Here is a 25,215-nt window from a genome sequence, read left to right on the forward strand (position 1 = left end):
CTCTAACCTCTTCATCGTATTTGTGTTTTGAAATATGTCTGTTTTAAGTTGATGCCGGTATTTTAATCGGCTTACCGGCTGGGCACCTTTCACACTTCAAAAACGACACCATCATGCCATGATTGTCAACATTCAAATATTGACCAATCAAAGAAGCTGATACAAAATGTATTTATCTTCAATACTGTAAGCGATAAGTTTAAGGGGCCTCGTTATAAAGAGTAAAGGGGCAGTTCACCAGGATACCAGGTTAGCCCCGTCTGTTAAAAACGACTGGATTTTTAGGTACGCGGACAGTGACGAAATACAAATACACGTCAAACCATTGTAAATTTCCTAACACAGAGAGTTGATTCTTCTGTCTTTGGCCTTAAAGAACTGGGTAACTGTAGGTTGAAGTATGCTAACAAAAAAAAATAACGGTAATGAAATTGAAGAGAATGTATTTGTTCACTCCTAACCGGGCCAACTTTTCCACAAAACTGATTATTAAACAAGAATTTGTCCATAGTACACAGATGCCCCACTCCCACTATCATATCCTATGTTCAGTGGAAAGTGAAATTGGGGTCAAAACTCTAAATTGGCATTACAATTAAAAAGATCATATCATAGGGAACATGTGTACTAAGTTTCAAGTTGATTGGACTTCAACTTCATCAAAAACTACCTTGACCAAAAACTTAAACCTAAGCGGGACAGACGGACGAATGGACGGACACACAGACCGAAAAACATAATGCCCTAGGTTGGGCATAAAAACAATTGTAATGGGCAATAAATAAAGGATAATTTGACCATCGGAATGAAAATATTTCTATTTAAATAAAATTAGTGAAAAATCTTCGGAAACAATGCACAATTAACTATCTTTTAAATATAACGTCTTTTGCTTTTTATTAAAAATAATAATGTTCACGAAAAATGATTTGTATTGAAAAAAAAAAAACAGCGTAAATGCCGACTTATTTCCGATTTTTATCGTGAAAAATAGTTCTATTCTTTTTATTAAAGTTGCAATTCCTAAATATCCCCGTAAAAAAATCATTCTTCCTCAAATAAGATATCATTTACATCAGCGTACTTTCAGACTTGTGTATGATTCGAATCTAAAATACACATAAAAGGTCAATCGATTTTTAGATATTGTTTATACAACTTCCTAAATATTCCTCAAATAAATCATTCTCATTTTATTTGAAAGAAAATTCTGCTTCCAAATTAGATAGATCGAAATTAAACGTTGAAAAAACCAAATGCAAAATTGAATTGTCCCACAGCTACATCAAGTTATTTTAAGATCTCGTAGCTATTTTTAGTTCTGTCAAAGGTCATGATCCCAATGGTCACGTTGTACGTAGTTATACTTTCCAAAAAATAGACGATCGTCGGTGGTAAAAATATTATATTTTAATAGTTAAAAAAATGGCACGTACCGAGTTGAGTCTTTGTTGAAGAACGATCTGATAGACGAGTTTGTCTTTACGACTTTCTGCTTGTTGCTCACAAGTTGAGACTGACGATGTTTCTTTGAAGGCATAGTTGTATTTTAATGATTTAAAATCTATTCAAAAGTCAATATTTATACACTCTTCCGCTGTGACATTGAGTTCTGGTGCTGAGATCAAAAATGCCGACCCAAGCCTAAAACACACGCTGACATATCAAATTTAAATTCAATTATGATGTTGACAACAAGGTTAATTGTCTTAATTACCTAGTAATTATCACCTTAGAAGTCTTATACTGTAATTGATTATAATGACATGATTAACCTCGGGGCAATCATCAGGTGTCATGACAGTGATTTTCCTGCCTTTAATTTGGGTATGAATATCGGCCCCGTTCCCAATTAGAAAAAACCTAAATTTTCCCCAAATGAACATGTAAAATTCCCAGTTCAATCAAGTTGTAGCGGGAAGATAATTGATAATTTTATCGTTAGTATGATTTGGTTCAAAAAATAGGTTGTTGTACTGTTCCCGAAGAAAAACACGTCCGTAGACAGATTATCATCATATTTCGGGAAACAGTTTAAAGTTCTGCATGGTTCATCTGAAAACCGGAAAAACGTCAATAACCATGATCTAAATTTTCAAAGGAAACAATTTTAATTCTATGAAAGTTTGCTACTACGGTCAATTATTTTTCTTCCAATAAAAGTATTGAAAGTATGATTACTATTAATTTCGATTAAAAAAACATTGAGCATAAATTTATTCTAAATTTAGTTTTTGTCTCCATAAAATGCGCTTAACTGTCTTTGTTAATTTTTTGGTCTTTGATTTATTTATAAATTGCGGCAAAATGCTTTTTTCGCTGTTCAGTACATTATTTTCTTCTGTTAGTTGTGATGATAATATCAATTAAACAGTCAATCAAGCTACGGAAGTGCATGAAATGGTATTAATTAAATTCATGTACCATAGACATGATAGAAAATATAGCAGTCCATTTACACTCGGAATTCACAGGAATAGAAACGAATCTTTAATTATCTCCTTCTAATTTTGATGATTATTAAAAGTGGTTAAATCAGTTGTAATAATTTAAATGTGAATTGTTCTACTAGTCTGTGTAGTGTATCCACATTTGATGATTCTTTTTGTTGTCATCATGGAGAGTATTGGATAGTACATGTACCTTCCCGTTTTAGTATATACTTTTTACTAATATATGTATGCATATGTTCTCATGGCCCATTCATGTTAAAACTTGTCCATTCAAATTTATATGAGGGAGCCCTTGGCTCATAGAGACTAAATGTTTCCAGATCACTGCATACAGACTCTTAATGGAGATGATTAAAAATAAATTGTTTTGTCTCTACATTTTATTAGCAAACCAGTTAATTCATCATGAAAAACATCTGGAAATGTCCAAGATCACATGATATAGCTTCATTTATTTTAAAATTTTCTGGTGGGGGGCATGCCATCAGACACCCATAGCATGAGTCCTGCCAATGGCAGAACTTGACGGGCTAGCAGAGTTGAGGGAGGACTTTAAAAAAAAAATAAATAGCCCTCTAGGCTAGTAAAGGAATTTAGTAAGAGTCAAACCCTGGATATGTATTACCGGTAACATGCATCAAGAAAAAAAATTTGATATGTTCAGAAAATCGGAATCCTAATAGATAACCTCATTAAGATATGATGAAAACAATGTTTTATTTTTTTTCCCAAATAACACGTTATATATGACACATTTTTATACGACCGCAAAAAAATTTTTGTGGTCGTATATTGGTATGACGTTGTCGTCGTCGTCCGGCGTCGTCCTGCGTCGTCCGAAGACACATTGGTTTTCGCACTCTAACTTTAGTTTAAGTGAATGGATCTTTATGAAATTTTACCACAAGGTTCAATACCACAAAAGGAAGGTTGGGATTGATTTTGGGGGTTATGGTAATAACAGTAAAGGAATTAGGGGCCAAAAAGGGGCCAAAAATAAGCATTTTTGTAACTTCCAGACATAACTTGTGTGTTAGTGTATGGATCTCTCTGACATTGTACCACAAGGTTCCATATCACTAAAGGAATGCTGGGATTGATTTTGGGGGTAATTGCCTCAAAATTTTAGGAATTAGGGGCAAAAAAAGGGGCAAAAAACAAGCATTTTTCTAGTTTCATGACAATAACTTGTGTGTAAGTGTATGGATCTTTCTGAAATTGTACTACAAGGTTCCATATCATAAAGGGAAAGCTGGGTTTGAGTTTGGGGGTAATTGCCCTAAACGTTTAGGAATTTGGGGCCAAAAACACATTTTTTTCTAGTTTCCAGACAATAACTTGTGTTCAAGTGTATGGATCTCTCTGAAATTGTACTGCAAGGTACCATACCACAAAGGGAAGGCTGGGATTGAGTTTGGGGGTGATGAATCATAATGGGGGTTCAAAAAATTTTGGGGGGGGATTTATTTTTTTTAAATTTTTTTCCTTTTTTGTTTCTTTTAAAATTTTCCATTTTAAGTTGGTTATTTCTGATTTATATTTAAAATCAAATAATAATGATATGGTAGGAGATACACACCAAACAGGATGTGTAAATTATTATATAATAAGTATTGTGCAATAGCAAGAAATTTTCAATTGCACAGTATTGCACAATAGCAAGAAATCTTCAATTGCACAGTATTGCGCAATAGCAAGAAATCTTCAATTGCACAGTATTGCGCAATAGCAAGAAATATCCAATAGCACAATATTGCGCAATAGCAAGAAATTGTCAATTGTACAGTATTGCGCAATAGCAAGAAATATTTAATAGCACAGGATTGTGCAAAAGAAGATACTTCCTATAAATTGCTTATTTCTTGACCAATTTCAATGGGGTTTTATTCTTGATTTCATGGGGTTCTTTAATATGCTGAATCTAACCGTGTATTTAGTTTTTGGATTTTGGGCCCCGTTTTTAAATTGGTCCACATTGAGGTCCAAAGGGTCCAAAATTAAACTTTGTTTGATTTCATCAAAAATTGAATTATTGGGGTTCTTTGATATGCCGAATCTAACTGTGTATTTAGATTCTTAAATTTTGGTTCCGTTTTCAAATTGGTCTACATTAAGGTCCAAAGGGTCCAAAATTAAACTTAGTTTGATTTTAACAAAAAATGAATTCTTAGGGTTCTTTGATATGCTGAATCTAAACATGTATTTAGATTTTTGATTATGGGCCCAGTTTTCAAGTTGGTCCAAATCGGGGTCCAAAATTAAACTTTGTTTGATTTCAACAAAAATTGAATATATGGGGTTCTTTGATATGCTGAATCTAACCATGTATTTAGATTTTTGATTTTTGGGCCCCGTTATCAACTTTGTCCACATTGAGGTCAAAAGGGTCCAAAATTAAACTTTGTTTGATTTCATCAAAAATTGAATTATTGGGGTTCTTTGATATGCTGAATCTAACCGTGTATTTAGATTCTTAATTTTTGGTTCCGTTTTCAAATTGGTCTACATTAAGGTCCAAAGGGTCCAAAATTAAACTTAGTTTGATTTTAACAAAAATTGAATTCTTAGGGTTCTTTGATATGCTGAATCTAAACATGTATTTAGATTTTTGATTATGGGCCCAGTTTTCAAGTTGGTCCAAATCGGGGTCCAAAATTAAACTTTGTTTGATTTCAACAAAAATTGAATATATGGGGTTCTTTGATATGCTGAATCTAACCATGTATTTAGATTTTTGATTTTTGGGCCCCGTTATCAACTTTGTCCACATTGAGGTCAAAAGGGTCCAAAATTAAACTTTGTTTGATTTCATCAAAAATTGAATTCTTGGGGTTCTTTGATATGCTGAATCTAACCATGTATTTAGATTTTGGATATTGGACCATAATAGGTGAATGTCCAATTTAAAATTTTTAAGTTCTTAGACCACATTCAATCTGTGTTAGAAACCTATGCTGTGTCAAATATTTAATCACAATCCAAATCCAAAGCTGTATCAAGCTTGAATGTTGTGTCCATACTTGCCCCAACTGTTCAGGGTTCGACCTCTGCGGTCGTATCAAGCTGCGCCCTGCGGAGCATTTTATTCCCAATTGGCTAGGGTCCAGGCCCCATTTGAAAAAAGGTAGGAAAATCACTGCATGAATGTAATTTAACTTTCTGATAGGAAATCGATGACACAAAAAGGCAATTTTATAGTACATTGCAAAAACGGCACAAGGGCGTTTTGGAACAAGGCGGCAGGGCAGATTGGCGCGGTTGAGTGCACCAAGGGCGCAGCGCCCTTCTATTTTGGGCTAACGAGACCACTGTATCTAATATAAAAATAAGAAGATGCTAATCTTCTCTCTTCTCTAAAAAAAATATTTTTAAGAACGTGACTTAATTTTTCTGACATTTCTCTTTCATAGACACCTCCAATATCACAGAGAACAAGACAGAAAACTAAAGATTATCCTAAGTCAGCTCCTCCTCCAAGGAAGAAGACAGCCTATGAAGATAGTGATGGTAGTGATAGTGGTGAGGATCAGGTAAGACAACCTATGAAGATAGTGATGGTAGTGATAGTGGTGAGGATCAGGTAAGACAGCCTATGAAGATAGAGATGGTAGTGATGGTGGTGATGATCAGGTAAGACAGCCTATGAAGATAGAGATGGTAGTGATGGTGGTGATGATCAGGTAAGACAGCCTATGAAGATAGTAATGGTAGTGATAGTGGTGATGATCAGGTAATACAGCCTATGAAGATAGTGATGGTAGTGATAGTGGTGATGATCAGGTAAGACATCCTATGAAGATAGTGATGGTAGTGATAGTGGTGATGATCAGGTAAGACAGCCTATGAAGATAGTGATGGTAGTGATAGTGGTGATGATCAGGTAAGACAGCCTATGAAGATAGTGATGGTGGTGATAGTGATGGTAGTGATAGTGGTGATGATCAGGTGATCAACAGATATCTGTCAACAAATTTTGTTTTATTACTCATCCCCAAGGTCTATCAATATTGGCCAACAAAAATCTGGTAAAATCTCTGCTGGACCAACAAATAAGTCAAACAAAATGTCCTGCAAAAAGTTTTGAACATGAGTTGAATTATTACAGGTAGAATAAATTCTTAACTGAAAATCATAGCCAAGAATTACTTTACATGATGGCAATGGTTTCGGAGTTAACAACCAATTTGAGACAAAGTTGAACTCGGCTTACAATGTATATAAACATGGTGAAAGCCGTGTCGCTGTCCTAGTGTTAGGATGTCAACATTTCAGTTTCCAAAAAAGAATCTTTCTGGCCATAAGGAATAATTGTTTTGACAAACTTGGCTTGATAATGCATCATGGAAAGAAGAAAACCTCTTCTGATTTTGGGGTCAATAGTTCAAAGGTTGAGATTGCATTGCTATTGATAGAATGAATTTGGGCAACAATTTATAAAAATATGCTATACCTATAAATTGTAGGATTAACCATCCCCTTACTGAAAAGCCAATGACAAATAGAAAGAAGAAAGCAATATACTTTAGATAGAAGTCTACTTTCTCAGGAGAAAATTTTTAAATACACTCCAGAATACTACAGTACTGATTCTCTAGTTCAAAATTTTTCTTGAGCATATTGTACAGATGAAATGCTGTAATATGGAAAATTTATTTGTAGGATTTGTTGAAACCTACCGATTTGTTTCAAAATGGAAAACATGAAAGTAATGAAGATGCAGGTAAGTTAGGCCACACAATTTTAATTTAGAAGTGTTTTTTGTTGTTTCGGGAAACAAACAATATGTAAGCAAATAAAAAAAATAATTTCAGAATGCAGTCCTAATTATCCTATTTTTATACGACCACAAAAAAATTTTGTGGTCGTATATTGGTATGACGTTGGCGGCGTCGTCGTCCGAAGACACATTGGTTTTCGCACTCTAACTTTAGTTTAAGTGAATGGATCTTTTTGAAATTTGACCATAAGGTTAAATACCACAAAAGGAAGGTTGGGATTGATTTTGGGGGTTATTGTACCAACAGTTAAGGAATTAGGGGCCAAAAATAAGCATTTTCTAGTTTCCAGACAATAACTGTGGAACGGTGTATGGATCTCTCTGAAATTATACTACAAGTTTCCATACCACAAAGGGATGGTTAGGATTTGCTTTGGGGGGTTATGGCTCAAACCTTTTAGGAATTAGGGGCAAAAAAGGGGGAAAAACAAGGTTGTCCTGGTTAATGGACAAATACTTTAGTACAAAACATAATTTAAAGCAGTGTAAGGGAGATAAATCAAATACATCATTGAAATTATCTCCCTTACACTGCTTTTAAATTATGTATAAAGTAATGGTTAATGAACAATAAAGATAATTTAAAACAGTGTAAGGGAGGTAATCCAAATACAACGTTTTGGTTACTTCCCTTACACTGCTTTTAAATTATGTTTAAAGAAATGCATATTTATAAAGGAAGACCAGTAAAAATATCTGCAAAAAAATCCATATGAAAGATTTGACACTATATTTTTAATTCTATTATAAAATAGATTAAGTTAGCACTATGGTAAATTTAAATGGGTAATTATGGTTGCCAACTCCATTGGAAATTTGAATTGAGATTATGACCATATCTTGAGGGAAAGAATTTTTTTGGGGAAAAAAGGGGGGGGGATAAAAAGAAATTGTGGGGGGTCAATTTTTTCTCATTTCAGATTTCAGAAATTAAAAAGAATTATTCTTCAAATATTATTTTTTTTTCAAATTTCAAATATTGAAAAATTTCAAGAAGTAATCTTTAATTGCACAGTATACGTATGGCGCATTAGATTTGTAAAATCTTTGATCACATTTATTTATTTGTTATGCCGAATCTAACAGTGTATTCAGATTTTTAATTTTGGGTCCAGTTTTCAAATTGGTCTACATTAAGGTCCAAAGGGTCCAAAATTAAACTTTGTTTGATTTTAGCAAAAATTGAATATATGAGATTATTTGATATGCTGAATCTAAACATGTATTTAGATTTTTGATTTTTGGCCCAGTTTTCAAGTTGGTCCAAATTGGGGTCCAAAATTAAACTTTGTTTGATTTCAACAAAAATTGAATATATGGGGTTCTTTGATATGCTGAATCTAACCATGTATTTAGATTTTTTATTTGTGGACCCCGTTATCAAATTGGTTCATATTGAGGTCAAAAGGTTCCAAAATTAAACTTCGTTTGATTTCATCTAAAATTGAATTATTGGGGTTCTTTGATATTCCAAATCTAACCGTGTATTTAGATTTTTAATTTTGGGTCCTGTTTTTTAAATTGGTCTACATTAAGGTCCAAAGGGTCCAAAATTAAACTTAGTTTGATTTTAACAAAAATTGAATTCTTGGGGTTCTTTAGTATGCTGAATCTAAACATGTGTTTAGATTTTTGATTATGGGCCCAGTTATCAAGTTGGTCCAAGATAGGGTCCAGTATTTAAACTTTGTTAGATTTCAACAAAAATTGAATATATGGGGTTCTTTGATATGCTGAATCTAAACATGTATTTAGATTTTTGATTATGGGCCCAGTTTTCAAGTTTGTCCAAATTGGGGTCCAAAATTAAACTTTGTTTGATTTCAACAAAAATTGAATATATGAGGTTCTTTGATATGCTGAATCTAACCATGTATTTAGATTTTTTATTTGTAGGCCCCGCTATCAAATTGGTTCATATTGAGGTCAAAAGGGTCCAAAATTAAACTTTGTTTGATTTCATCAAAAATTGAATTATTGGGGTTCTTTGATATGCCAAATCTAACCGTGTTTTTAGATTTTTAATTTGGGTCTCGTTTTTTAAATTGGTCTTCATTGAGGTCCAAAGGGTCCAAAATTAAACTTAGTTTGATTTTAACAAAAATTGAATTCTTGGGGCTCTTTGATATTCCAAATCTAACCGTCTATTTAGATTTTTAATTTTAAGTCCCGTTTTTTAAATTGGTCTACATTAAGGTCCAAAGGGTCCAAAATTAAACTTAGTTTGATTTTAGCAAAAATTGAATTCTTGGGGTTCTTTGATATGCTGAATCTAAACATGTGTTTAGATTTTTGATTATGGGCCCAGTTTTCAAGTTTGTCCAAGTTGGGGTCCAAAATTAAACTTTGTTTGATTTTAACAAAAATTGAATATATGGGGTTCTTTGATATGCTGAATCTAACCATGTATTTTGATTTTGGACATTGGACCATAATAGGTAAATTAAAAAAATTCAAGTTCTTAGACCACATTCTTTCTGTGTCAGAAACCTATGCTGTGTCAAATATTTAATAACAATCCAAATTCAGAGCTGTATCAAGCTTGAATGTTGTGTCCATACTTGCCCCAACTGTTCAGGGTTCGACCTCTGCGGTCGTATCAAGCAGCGCCCCAGCGAAGCATTTTATTATATTATTGACTTTTGTCTCTGGTGTATATAATTTTACAACAGGTTACCTACTCTGTGAAATCTGTGGTAAGACATTCTTTTGTATATAATTTTACAACAGGTTACCTACTCTGTGCAGTCTGTGGACATTCTGGTACTCGGTCAAGTAAGAGAAACTTAAAAAAAGCAAAATCAAGCTTACAATCGGTGCAATTTGGGGAAAATATTAACTGTTTTCTGATGATTTTGTTATTGTGTAAAGAAAACATTAATCAGTTCATATTTTTCCCAATGGCACCGATTGTAAGCTTGATTTTACTTCTTTAAGTTGCTCTTACTTGACAGAGTACAAGAATTTCCTACCACAGTGTAGGTAACCTGTTGAAAAATTATAAATTTAGGAGTCAAAAGTCCGTAATATGAAAATGATCTATTGGTGTGAATTAGTTTTAATATCAACAAATGATACCTTTCCAATGCTTACAACATTTGTTCCGCCTATAATTTTCTTTGGGTATCCTGGAAACCCGAAAGTTGTAGAAGTTAAACACAGAATAGTTTTGTTATCACCAAAACCAGATAGGACTGAACAGTAAATAAAACAAATATAGCAAACAATCTGGGTATCTTTGTTTCAAACTAGTACAAAATACTCAATTTTAAACTGAAAATTTACATAAATGAAAGGTTAAAATTTAAGCATGCCTGTAATGATAAACTACCTACCATGTGGATGGTACTCTCCAGGACTGACAATCCATCAACAAAGGAGATAACTTAGTAGTAGTAATATAAACAACAGATAATTTAGTAGTTGTAATATAAACAACACATACAGATTTCAATGTCGGACACATTTCTGGAATTTGTGTTTGGTGTAAAAAAACATCTAGAAATAATTTTATAAAGATATCTATTTGTAGAATCTCTTTGCTTTCATATATAATAGAAACTACCCAAAGCTTATAATTTTGTCCTTTTATAACCCCCTGTATATGACAGCAGTTTTAAACACAATTGCATAATTTTTGGCTCAAGGCATCTAATGCTGCCCAGTTTAGAGGATATACATTGTAGAATTATATTTTTGTATTTTAGAAATTGAATTTAAACACAAAATACCACAGAGAGGAAATACACCTGCAGCACAGAAAACTCCAAAAGTTCAACCAGATTCTGGAAAGAAACGTAAAGAAACACCTGTCACAGCTAAAACACCCAAAGGCCAACAAGAAAACAAGAAAGCTGCAGCTGGAAAAACTCCAAAAGGCCAAGGAACCCCAGTTGTAGGGAAAACTCCTAAAGGCCAAGGAACACCAGTTGTTGGGAAAACTCCAAAAGGTCAAGGAACCCCAGTGGTTGGGAAAACACCAAAAGGTCAGCCAAGTACAGCATTGAAAACCCCATCTGCAGGGAAAACACCTAAAACTCAACAGGTTGTAGTAAAGGGTACACCGACTGCTGGTAAAACTCCCAAAACCCAACAAGTTGGAGTAAAGGGTACACCTCCAGCTGGCAAAACACCAAAAGATCTTAAACTTAAAGAGCAGTCCTCACCTACAGCTGGGAAGACTCCACAAAAACAAGACAAAAAATTGTCAGCAACAACACCAAAAGGTAAACAATTATTACGAACTTCAAAATTTTAAGAACTTCAAAATTAAAGTTCAACTTACAATCAGGAACATTATGTTTTCTGGTCTGTGCTTTATACGTCTGTCATTCTGTCTCTCCGTTTATTTGTCTGTCGCGTATCAGGTTAACTTTTTGGTAAAGGTAGTTTATGATGAAGTTGTAGTGGGATCAACTTGAAACTTAGTACACACTTTCATCATGATATGAACTTGACAAATGTTCATTATGATGTTAACTATTTACAAGGAACATGATAATGTGGGTGGGGCATGGTGTCCTGTGGATTTAAATGAAAAATGGCAACTATGATCCATATCCCCTCACCAATGTCCTGTGGATAGTATTGATATAAGACTTGAATATGTGATAATGAATTTATTTTTCCAAATCCTCATTGATAAGATAGTGAGAGGAGTTCTAGTAATAAAATATTCAGGTTTTTTCACCACTAGAGATGATGCCCATTGAGGTCATAGAAAATTTCTGACACCATCTGTTGAATTCCCATTTGTAGTAAAAGCTGTGATTCTATTATCAACCTTTTATCCCACTTTCTTTACAATCTTTCGCTATATACTGGATACTGTATATGTTTCAGCCTTTTTTTAAAGCTGTAAGTGTGAAATTTAGGTCTAAAAAAGGCAATGAGCATAAACAACTATTACAGTGTTTATTAGACATCAAATATCATTATAAGTGTGAAAGGAGTTTTACGACAATGAAATTTTCAGTTTTATACATATATATACAATTTTTTGTCCAAGATGGCTCTTATACTACCTTGTTGTCTGTAAGATGGAATTAGATATCTACTTATCACATCAATGCTTTGTTCATTAGAACTTGCTATAAAGGTCACCTCAATTCAGCAAAAATCTGTCTTATAACTCTTGTCAAGTCTTCTTCTAATTATACCTAAACATTTTGAACTGTAATCCAAAGGTCACCTATCTTATAAGTTCAGATTTCTCTGGCCCAGAATATGAACTGTATTTTAAATTAAAAAATGGTCAAATTATATAAAAATGTGAGCTTCTCAATATTTGAACAGCCCTGTGAAAATTTAATTATGTTTGAATTTTTAGGTGGGAAAACACCCAAGTCACAAACTCCAGCTCAGAAAACACCAGCTGGGAAAGCTAAAAAGAAAGAGGAGTTGGAGGATGATAATGAGGACGATGATGATGATGATGAAATGGAGGATTTTGAATTTGATGATGATGATGATAGTGATATAGATATAGATGAGGACGATGATGACGAGGACGATGATGACAGTGAAGATAATGAAAGTGATGGCACTAAACAATCTTTACTGGAAAAGTTCAAACAACAATTACAAAGTAAAATGAAGGATGGGGAAGATGATGATGATGATGATGATGAAGATGATGAGGATTTTGATGAAGATGATGATGATGATGAAGATGAAGATGATGAGGATGATGATGATGATGATGATGATGAAGAAAGTTTTGATGAAGCAGAATTAGAAAAACTGTTATTGGAAAAAGCTATGGCAAATGTAAAATCTGGAAAGAGCACAGATACAAAATTGACAAAGTTAAAACAAAAAGTAGACTCTGATACTGATTCAAAAATTGAAAAAAAAAACTCTAATGAAAGTAAAAAACAAACAATGGGAAAGAAAGTGCAATCACAAAATAAAGTGACAATTTCTAAAAGTGAAACAGCATCAAGTGGAAACAAAAATAAATCTCTAACAGAATCAAGTAAAAAGGAACCAAGTAAAGAGAATGAGATATCAAATATTAAAGGTAAGTTTGATGAATAAAGCCTTCTCACAACTCATCAGCTGAGGTTACTTCTAATTACATATTAGTTATTGGGCTGTTCTTGGAATTTTTGTAACTTTTGACCTTAGGTCATTTTGGGAATGAAAGCAAGTAGCTACATGTATGTCCACTGTTCATGAAACACTTAAAACAAATTAACAAAGTTGAAAACAATAATTAAGAACTGGACGGAGATATAAAATAGGCACACTTACCAAAAAGTACAACCACAACAACAAAAAAGAAGAAAAACAAAATATAGAAGTTAAGAAAAAACAGCAGCTTCTACTTGTGAAAGAGCGCTTTCCCATAAATATGTATGAAGGGTTGTCACTTGGAATAAAAGATGTTTGTTACAGGGATCAGTTTTCAGAATTAATATGCTTGAAAAGATGAAATATTTTTGTTCAAAAGTCTCTCAAGGAGTGAACTATCCATTATATAAAAAAATCATCTTTAAATAAACATAATATTTCGTGATATGGTGAAATTTTCTCATTTTAATTCTTTTCAGGGACAGAAGTTTATAGCAACCAGAATGCTGAAAGACGGGGTAGGTTTTTTTTTTGTGATTATATTGATTTAAATAATTTCAATATTCCTCAAACATGTCAAATAATGGAATATTCTGACAATGTTGTCTTACAGGTGTTTATAATTTTTCCTTGTTTACAAATCTGAATAAAATCTTAACTTTGGAATTCTTGAAAAGTCAGTTTTAAAAACAAGACCACAAGACTTAATGTTTCCTCCTTTAGGAAACAATAACAATATTAAGGGTGGTGTGTTTTCTGGTCTATCTGTACATATGTTCAATATTCTGTGTGTCTTGTTTCATGTTTATAGTTTTTGGTCAAGGTAGTTGGTAAGGTGTCATTAGATTAATTCTGTATAGTGAATAGAAAGAAATATCCAAAGAGTAAATCACTGAACCATGTGTTAGTGTATGATTTTCGATTGCAAAAAAAAATAAACAACCAATAAGATCCTGCAAGACCTAGTATTTTGGTTGGTCAACTGTCTGTTTTCTTTTTTCAGCCGAAATGGACAAGAGAACTCTGTATGTTGGAAGATTTAAGTCTTTTCCAAATGAAGAAGATTTAAAGAAACTGTCGAAAGACATCCAGAGTGTTAGAATTAGACGGAGTTTTCGAGCTAATAGACAAACCTTTTGGTAAATTTATCTTGTAAAAGACCTTACTGTAAATTCTGAAATGATTGCAAGGTTTTTATTAATGTCAATAATGTGACTGAGTGAGTATCACAATAATAAAAATTTGCATTCTGACATCTCATACAAATATCAGTATAAAGTTTTTACTGAAATTGCAATAATTAAGTCTCCCAAACGAAGTTTGGGAAGACTTATTGTTTTTATACGACCGCAAAAAAATTTTTGTGGTCGTATATTGGTATGACGTTGGCGTCGTCGTCGTCGTCGTCGTCCGGCGTCGTCGTCCGAATACACAATAGTTTTCGCACTCTAACTTTAGTTTAAGTGAATGGATCTCAATGAAATTTTACCATAAGGTTCAATACTACAAAAGGAAGGTGGGGATTGATTTTGGGGGTTATGGTACTAACAGTTAAGGAATTAGGGGCCAAAAGGGGCCAAAAATAAGCATTTTTGTAACTTCCAGACATAACTTGTGTGTAAGTGTATGGATCTCTCTGACATTGTACCACAAGGTTCCATATCACAAAGGGAATGCTGGGATTGATTTTGGGGGTAATTGCCTCCAAATTTTAGGAATTAGGGGCCAAAAAGGGGCAAAAAACAAGCATTTTTCTAGTTTCATGACAATAACTTGTTTGTAATTGTATGGATCTTTATGAAATTGTACTACAAGGTTCCATATCACAAAGGGAATACTGGGATTGATTTTTGGGGTAATTTCCTCCAAATTTTAGGAATTAGGGGCCAAAATGGGGCAAAAAACAAGCATTTTTCTAGTTTCATGACAATAACTTGTTTGTAAGTGTATGGATCTTTATGAAATTGTACTACAAGGTTCCATATCACAAAGGGAAGGCTGGGATTGATTTTGGGGGTTTTCCCTCAAAATTTTAGTAATTAGGGGCCATAAAAGGGCAAAAAAAACATGCATTTTTCTAGTTTCAGGACAATAACTTGTGTGTAAGTGTATGGATCTTTATGAAATTGTACTGCAAGGTTCCATATCACAAAGGGAAAGCTGGAATTGAGTTTGGGGGTAATTGCCCTAAACGTTTAGGAATTTGGGGCCAAAAAGGGGCCAAAAAACAAGCATTTTTCTAGTTTCCAGACAATAACTTGTGTTCAAGTGTATGAATCTCTCTGAAATTGTACTGCAAGGTACCATACCACAAAGGGAAAGCTGGGATTGAGTTTGGGGGTGATGAATCATAAGGGGGTTCAAAAAATTGGGGGGGATTTTTTTTTTCATTTTTTTTCTTTAACATTTTCCATTTTAAATTGGTTATTTCTGATTTATATATAAAAGCAAATAATAATTATATGGTTTGAATAGGCATACATGTGAACCTCCCGACGGGAGTACAATAATTCCGTTTTCAGGGGTCTCCTCCCGACCTCCCGTTGAAGAGGAAAAAATCCCGTGTATGAAATTTTTCATGAATGAAAAATTTCTGCCCAACATATCATCTCAGGCATCTGGTGTAACTGACATTACCTGAAGTTATATTTTACCTGTAAATCAATTAACATGCATAATTATATGACTTCAATTGTCAGCTTGGGTGTCAAACATACTGGTAATCAACGATTTTTACCTCAGGCTAACTGCCGTTGTGTAACAAAAACTGTGTATTTATTGGGTTACTTCCCTTGATTTATCCTGTTTTAAGTTACTTTCCTTTTAATAATGAAAATTTTTAAAAGAATATAAATAAAATATAAATTGAACAAATAATCATAAAAGGATGGTTATTAAATGATTTTAAATGTCTTAGGACAAATAAAAAAATAATAATTTGAAAATTATTTGAGGATTCTATACTTCCTTTCAAGGCTTAAATTGAAATTTATATAATAACTATGACCCTAATTTTACAGATAGAATGATTTTCTGAGTTTGCAAATAAAAACTATTTGCAAGAGAAAAAAAACAAAAAAAAAACATATTTGCAGATAGCTAAACAAATGTTCTGGTTGCAATGATTGTTTTTATACGACCGCAAAAAAATTTTTGTGGTCGTATATTGGTATGACGTTGGCGTCGTCGTCGTCCGGCGTCGTCGTCGTCGTCGTCTGGCGTCGTCCGGCGTCGTCCGAAGACACATTGGTTTTCGCACTCTAACTTTAGTTTAAGTGAATGGATCTCTATGAAATTTTACCACAAGGTTCAATACCACAAAAGGAAGGTTGGGATTGATTTTGGGGGTTATGGTACTAACAGTAAAGGAATTAGGGGCCAAAAAGGGGCCAAAAATAAGCATTTTTGTAACTTCCAGACATAACTTGTGTGTTAGTGTATGGATCTCTCTGACATTGTACCACAAGGTTCCATATCACAAAAGGAATGCTGGGATTGATTTTGGGGGTAATTGCCTCAACATTTTAGGAATTAGGGGCCAAAAAAGGGGAAAAAAACAAGCATTTTTCTAGTTTCATGACAATAACTTGTGTGTAAGTTTATGGATCTTTCTGAAATTGTACTACAAGGTTCCATATCACAAAAGGAAGGCTGGAATTGAGTTTGGGGGTAATTGCCGAAACGTTTAGGAATTGGGGGCCAAAAAGGGGCCAAAAATAAGCATTTTTCTAGTTTCAGGACAATAACTTGTGTGTAAGTGTATGGATCTTTCTGAAATTGTACTGCAAGGTTCCATATCACAAAGGGAAAGCTGGGTTTGAGTTTGGGGGTAATTGCCCTAAATGTTTAGGAATTTGGGGCCAAAAAGGGCCCAAAAAACACATTTTTCTAAATTCCAGACAATAACTTGTGTTCAAGTGTATGGATCTCTCTGAAATTGTACTGCAAGGTACCATACCACAAAGGAAAGGCTGGGATTGAGTTTGGGGGTGATGAATCATAAGGGGGTTAAAAAAATTTGGGGGGGGGGGGGGGTTTCCTTTTTTTTCTTTTTTTCCTTTTTTTTTCTTTTAAAATTTTCCTTTAAAGTTGGTTATTTCTGATTTATATTTAAAAGCAAATAATAATAATATGGTAGGAGATACACACCAAACAGGATGTGTAAATTATTATATAGTAAGTATTGTGCAATAGCAAGAAATTTTCAATTGCACAGTATTGCACAATAGCAAGAAATCTTCAATTGCACAGTATTGCGCAATAGCAAGAAATTTTCAATTGCACAGTATTGCGCAATAGCAAGAAATATTCAAAGCACAATATTGCGCAATAGCAAGAAATTGTCAATTGTACAGTATTGCGCAATAGCAAGAAATATTTAATTGCACAGTATTGTGCAAAAGAACTTCGTATAATTGCTTATTTCTTGACCAATTTCAATGGGGTTTTATTCTTGAATTCTTGGGGTTCTATAATATGCTGAATCTAACCGTGTATTTAGTTTTTGGATTTTGGGCCCCGTTTTTAAATTGGTCCACATTGAGGTCCAAAGGGTCCAAAATTAAACTTTGTTTGATTTCATCAAAAATTGAATTATTGGGGTTCTTTGATATGCCGAATCTAACCGTGTATTTAGATTCTTAATTTTTGGTTCCATTTTCATATTGGTCTACATTAAGGTCCAAAGGGTCCAAAATTAAACTTAGTTTGATTTTAACAAAAATTGAATTCTTAGGGTTCTTTGATATGCTGAATCTAAACATGTATTTAGATTTTTGATTATGGGCCCAGTTTTCAAGTTGGTCCAAATCGGGGTCCAAAATTAAACTTTGTTTGATTTCAACAAAAATTGAATATATGGGGTTGTTTGATATGCTGAATCTAACCATGTATTTAGATTTTTGATTTTTGGGCCCCGTTATCAACTTTGTCCACATTGAGGTCAAAAGGGTCCAAAATTAAACTTTGTTTGATTTCATCAAAAATTGAATTCTTTGGGTTCTTTGATATGCTGAATCTAACCATGTATTTAGATTTTGGATATTGGACCATAATAGGTGAATGTCCAATTTAAAATTTTTAAGTTCTTAGACCACATTCATTCTGTGTCAGAAACCTATGCTGTGTCAAATATTTAATCACAATCCAAATGCAAAGCTGTATCAAGCTTGAATGTTGTGTCCATACTTGGCCCAACTGTTCAGGGTTCGACCTCTGCGGTCGTATCAAGCTGCGCCCTGCGGAGCATTTTATATAGAATATGAAGTAAAAAATTTAAAGAACATACTGGAAAAAAACAATGTTAGATTGAACATGTAGAATATAAAGATGGAGAAACTTTATAAGTACAAGGGTACTATAAACATAATAAATTGGATGGAAAGTTGAAGAAAACACACTTTAAAAGACCATTTTTACAGCACACGGTTACATTTACAACAAAATTAATGTCGATTAAAAACCTCCTGATCTGAGTCCTAATCTCCTGACCAAAATTTCCAAATCTCCTGATCTGAGTTTCACAGTCCATCACATGTATGAATAGGTAAATTGAAAATTTTTAAGTTCTTAGACCACTTTCATTCTGTGTCAGAAACCTATGCTGTGTCAAATATTTAATTACAATCCAAATTCAGTGCTGTATCAAGCTTGTATGTTGTGTCCATACTTGCCCCAACTGTTCAGGGTTCGACCTCTGCGGTCGTATCAAGCTGCGCCCCAGCGGAGCATTTTATTGCTCAGTTCTTATTATTATTATTATTCTTCTTCTTCTTCTTCTTCTTTTTCTTCTTCTTCTTCTTCTTTTTCTTCTTCTTCTTCTTCTTCTTCTTCCGCCGCTTTTAAATTTGAACTTGTCCGCACCCGTTCTCCAAAACCGCTTGTCAGATTAACTTAGGGTTTCACAATATGTAAGACTAACATGTCTAGTGGTGCAATCAGGGTTTTGTTTGTGCAATGGGGTTTATAAAGGGGTACTTTGAGGGGCAAAAAGAAAAGAGGGTTTTACTATAGAACCCTATGGGATTTTATTTTTTTAAATTTTCAAATGATTATAAATTGAAAACCGTTTGTGATAGAAACAATCTTTTTAATTGAAAATGTTCTAAATGATGAAGTCCATTAAATGAAATACAGGGTTAGTCCCCAGGGGTCACCCCCACCCCCTGCCATTTAAGAAAGTTCTAATACCTTGTAAATGGTCAAGATCCCCACCCCTGAACCATATATATTCTGGTTTGTCATGCTAAGATGGTTTGATTGATATACAGGGTTAGTCCCCAGGGGTCATCCCGACCCCCTGCCATTTGAGAAAGTTCTAATATCTTGTAAATGGTCGAGATCCCCACCCCTAAACCATATATATTCTGGTTTGTCATGATAAAGCACATGAAATGAAATACAGGGTTAGTCCCCAGGGGTCACCCCCACCCCCTGCCATTTAAGAAAGTTCTAATATCTTGTAAGTGGTAAAGATCCCCACCCCTAAACCATATATATTCTGGTTTGTCATTCTAAGATGGTTTGAATGATATACAGGGTTAGTCCCCAGGGGTCATCCCGACCCCCTGCCATTTGAGAAAGTTCTAATATCTTGTAAATGGTCGAGATCCCCACCCCTAAACCATATATATTCTGGTTTGTCATGATAAAGCACATCAAATGAAATACAGGGTTAGTCCCCAGGGGTCACCCCCACCCCCTGCCATTTAAGAAAGTTCTAATACCTTGTAAGTGGTCAAGATCCCCACCCCTAAACCATATATATTCTGGTTTGTCATGCTAAGATGGTTTGAATGATATACAGGGTTAGTCCCCAGGGGTCATCCCGACCCCCATGCCATTTGAGAAAGTTCTAATATCTTGTTAATGGTCGAGATCCCCACCCCTAAACCATATATATTCTGGTTTGTCATGATAAAGCACATCAAATGAAACACAGGGTTAGTCCCCAGGGGTCACCCCCACCCCCTGCCATTTGAGAAAGTTCTAATATCTTGTAAATGGTTGAGATCCCCACCCCTAAACCATATATATTCCTATTTGTCATGTGTCGAACATTTGAATGATGTATACGGTCAGTCCCCAGGGGTTCCCCCCACCCCCAATGTTCTGATATCTTGTAAATGGTTGAGATCCCCACCCCTAAACCATATATATTCCTGTTCGTCATGTAATGAACATTTGAATGACGTATAGGGCCAGTCCCCAGGGGTTCTTCCCCACCCCCAATGTTCTAGTATCTTGTAAATGGTTGAGATCCCCACCCCTGAACCATATGTATTCTGGTTTGTCATGCCAAGATGATTTAAATGATATACAAGGTTAGTCCCCAGGCATCACTAATGCATATAACTTTACTGGACCAAACCAATTTTCACTGGAAGTTGCCCAATGTCAGGCGACCCTGGGAATTACGAATTATGGGAGCTTCGTTTGGGAGACTTCGTAACAGCATCCTGTTACAATCATTTCTTGTTTATCTGTCATTTTTGTTCAGTCTTGCAATTATAAATGCATGCAATAATTTCTGAATTTACAGTATCATTCGACCTAAGAATTTTGTTTGATCCTATTCTGTACATATCACCATCATCAGCATCACTTTGAGCCTGAATATTAAACACTTATTATTTATGGTCAAGCAGTGATGCTACATTAACATGTGATTAAAAGATGGTACATGGTATCTTGGATCATTTACTGTCAAACATCACATTACAATGTTATTTCTGTTATTTATGCTATAGTTATGATTTCTTTTTAAGAACATATCGCACCCCAGAAATGTTACTATAAACAAAGATTTACAATAAGTTCAAAATTGTTACTGTAAACGAAGACTTACAATTTGTTCAAAATTTGAGGATTGAAAAAATCTACAAACACCATCAGCTTCAGAACTTGATAAAGTTATGATCCCAATTTGAACTGTTATTATAAATGGATATAAGAATATTTAAAGAATAGTTGTAAGCTCTACCTGACCATTGGTGATTAAGTGTTAGTGAATGGTTTGTGGTCATAGTTCACATTTAGGATTACTTACCACTTGACCACTTGATAATGCTATAAAACAACAGAACTTATCGACTATTACTTAGGCGCAGAAGCTTGTTCAGCAATACTAATTTAATAGCTCAATTTTTTTTGTAGAAAGGCATACATAAGTGTATATTCCTACTGTTTTTTTTTATTAAGTTGTCAGTTTACTCTCTCTCCATTTCTACATACTGTAGATTCATCAAAACTCTTATAAACTGGCTTGATAGTAATATATCCAAACTTCATCTCTTTCCTTAAGAGTTCAAACAACATAGTGCTTTGAGGTAATTATTTAAGTCACAAAATGATGAGTATGCAATGGTATGTGTATAACCATACCTGTCAAATAAACTATATTATATAAAATTACATTAGTTGTTAAGTTAAATAAAATTGAGAATGGATATGGGGAATATGTCAGAGAGACAACAACCCGACCAAAGAGCAGACAACAGCCGAAGGCCACCAATGGGTCTTCAATGCAGCGAGAAAATCCCGCACCCTGAGGTTGTCCTCAGCTGGCCCCTAAATAAAATTGTGTACTAGTTCAGTGAAAATGGACGTCACACTAAACTCCAAAACATATAAATGAACTAATATTAAAAAACATACAAGACTAACAAAGGCCAGAGGCTCCTGACTTGGGACAGGCGGAAAAAATGCGGCAAGGTTAAACATGTTTTGTGAGATCTCAACCTTCCCCCTATACCTCTAGCCAATGTAGAAAAAAGAAACACATAGCAACAAGCATCACTGATAAGTTTTTTCTAGAACTATAGTGTGTTTGGCTTACAAAATTATAAGCCTGGTTTTTTCATTGCAACCATTACATTTCATTGTGCACAAGCACTTTCATTTGCTCACCTGGACCTTTGATCACCTGGACCAAAAAGAGTTACAGTCAAAATTTAAGTTTAACTGAAGTCGTAGATATGTATAGATATCACTATTATCAGCATCACTTTGAGCCTGAATATTAAACACTTATTATTTATGGTCAAGCAGTGATGCTACATTAACATGTGATTAAAAGATGGTACATTGTATCTTGGATCATTTACTGTCAAACATCACATTACAATGTTATTTCTGTTATCCATTAAGACATTCAAATTGGCAGGCACTAAAAATTCAAAAATTATTGTCATATTTTGATTCTTTATAGAAATTTACAAGGAATAAGTGTTATATTTATCACATTCAGGTTTTTATGCCCCACCTATGATAGTAGTAGGGGCATTATGTTTTCTGGTTTGTGCGTCCGTTCGTTCGTCCAACCATCCGTCTGTCCCGCTTCAGGTTAAAGTTTTTGGTCAAGATAGTTTTTGATGAAGTTAAAGTCCAATCAACTTTAAACTTAGTACACATGTTCCCTATGATATGATCTTTCTAATTTTAATGCCAAATTAGAGTTTTGACCCCAATTTCACGGTCCACTGAACATAGAAAATGATAGTGCGAGTGGGGCATCCATGTACTATGGACACATTCTTGTTCTAAGCTATTATTAATTTACCATAAAAAAAATTTAAGGTTTAAGTTCATTTTCTAAAGGTAGAAAATATCTCATTTTAATTTATTTGCTACTGTTAAAAGGCTTGTATAGTCCGCGGTTTTATTCTCCAAAATTGAACCTGCCAGCAGGGGTGGGGACTATAGAGTACAATAAGCAAGAAATAAGAGAAAAAAATCAATTTCGCAAGGTGGTTTATTTTCGTTCCGCCATGTTTGTTATTGATATTGTAGAGGGCGCTCTTTTCATTTTTCAAACTAATAATTTTACCTAATAATCCATATTAATAAGTTATTATTATTCAATATCAAATTAATATTGATAAATTCAAAAATTAAACGCTTCATAACAAATTTCTCGTTTCTTTTCAATCATTGCTTATAAAATAAACTGGTATCTGCTTGAATGAAACTGTACAAAAAAAGTAAAAAAGACAACCGTAAACCAGCTTACGATGTGTTAATTACAAAACGTAATCAATTATTATACGTTCCGTTTTGGTGTTTCATACTGACTAATATGTTGTTTATTAGCTTATAACCCTTCAAACATTAATGTGATAGATATATTTAACACTATTGTACATCAGGATGGAACTGTTTTACTTTCAAAGTCGTATTATATTGATATCTAGTATGTACGGATTTCAACTCTCACCATTTTTTCTCTTCTTTTACACCTGCTTTTCAAACTTCCAGTTTAAACATAAACAAGTTTCTTAATTGTTTTTTGTGTGATTTAGACTTATTTTAACAATCGTGAAGGCTTTTAGAATCATTTACAAGCAGTTTTAGCTTCTGTTTGTTGATGGAAAATAGGTTTTTCCAAGAAAATACCGCATACAACCACACACGATTTGAAATTACCGGAGTTTCATTAGACCTTTTCTAACAGTTACAAAAAGTTTTTTTACCAAAAATTTGTGGTGAGAAGGGGGTGCGGACTATGTACCAGTGCAAACTATACAAGCCTGATTACGGTAATTAAAATCATAAACAGTTGAACAGTATGTTGGTAGATAAATCTTAAAATTAAATGACAATTTTTCTTTTCTTTTAGTTATGGTTTTCTTGAGTTTGCCAGTGAAAAGTTAGCTGAGAAAAACTTCAGTCTATTAAAGGATATCAAAATTGATGGAAATGAAATATTTGTGGACTATGTTGGCAGTAAAAGTTTGAATAATAAGTCGTTATACAAAGATCAAGGTATGACCCATTGCAAATATGATATATGTATTAAAGTAATGTTGGCCTCTTATTATGGGTGTAGATTGTTTCTATTAAAGACAGTTGTTGTTCAATATATTATAAGGGCCCTGTAAAGAAAATTTTGATGCCCTATGGATTTCCTTTTTTTTTTTGTCTGTAAGCACGTTTATCTGCTTGTCTGTTCATCTGTCCTTCCAAAATTTTAAACACCATTTCTCCTACAGTATGGTCTGGAACCCCCATCCAATTCAGTAGCACTTTTTCAATTTTGAGCAAGCAAATATGGTTCTATGTCTTCACTCCCGATTTTTAGATTGGATAGAATTCTGAACTAGTGGTTAGTAATTAAACCATATGAAAACTGATGAGATATTTAAATGAGGTGTAGAAACTATAAAATACAATTTCAATTGTTTGACACCATCTTTTATATGTTATATGCCCTTAAATGAAGCAATTAGGTTTTCAAAGAAGAGTCAATTTTTATACGACTGCAAATTTCATATGTTAGTATGGCTATGTTTGCAACGTCTTTGTTGTTGTCCAAACACATTTGGTTTCCAGACAATAACTTGAATATAAGTGAATGGATCTGTATGAAATTGTACTACAAAGTTCCATACCCCAAAAGAAGGAAGGTTGTTTTTATGCAAACCAATTTAACAGTATGTTAAACTTGCTGAATACATTTGGATACACAGTGACAGTAAACCTTATTACTCATTGTTAACAAATTGATACTGAAGCTTATGCCAGATCAAGGTTTCACCATGTCAAAAGAATGATTAATTCAGCAACCTAATTTCATATGTAATAAAAAACATTTGTTGATTATATCATTCTACTTTAGGTACCCTTGATCCATTACGATTATATGTCTCTGGGTATAAAGTTGGTACGACAGAACCTCAGCTGAGAAAACTTTTCCCTAAAGCCACAAGAATAGACATTCCTAAGAGAAAGGATGGTAAACACTTTGGGTAAGATTTTCTCCAAGCAAACATCTTAAAGCCAAAATTTAAACTCTTTTAATTTCATTACTTGATCAGCATCATACTGTAGATGTCCTAGGTAAGCAAAAAAAAATCTCACTTAATTCTAAGGCCAATAGCAAATTAAACAAACTATGACAAAAATAGTATTTCC

General features: G+C 33.8%; 1 protein-coding gene across 1 annotated transcript in view; it reads left to right on the forward strand.

Moving 5' to 3' along the window:
* The window catches only part of LOC127709792 (nucleolin-like), a 33,598-nt gene that overhangs the window by 1,452 nt on the left and 6,931 nt on the right, over window positions 1-25,215 (forward strand). The window contains exons 2-9 of the mRNA XM_052215432.1: window positions 5,864-5,983; window positions 7,113-7,173; window positions 10,938-11,456; window positions 12,560-13,252; window positions 13,785-13,823; window positions 14,309-14,444; window positions 23,921-24,066; window positions 24,920-25,049. Of these exons, the coding sequence (XP_052071392.1) occupies window positions 5,864-5,983; window positions 7,113-7,173; window positions 10,938-11,456; window positions 12,560-13,252; window positions 13,785-13,823; window positions 14,309-14,444; window positions 23,921-24,066; window positions 24,920-25,049 (1,844 nt within the window). The remainder of the gene's footprint in view (window positions 1-5,863; window positions 5,984-7,112; window positions 7,174-10,937; window positions 11,457-12,559; window positions 13,253-13,784; window positions 13,824-14,308; window positions 14,445-23,920; window positions 24,067-24,919; window positions 25,050-25,215) is intronic.

The sequence above is a fragment of the Mytilus californianus genome, unplaced genomic scaffold, assembly GCF_021869535.1.
Source record: "Mytilus californianus isolate M0D057914Y unplaced genomic scaffold, xbMytCali1.0.p SCAF_7, whole genome shotgun sequence".
NCBI lineage: Eukaryota > Metazoa > Mollusca > Bivalvia > Mytilida > Mytilidae > Mytilus > Mytilus californianus.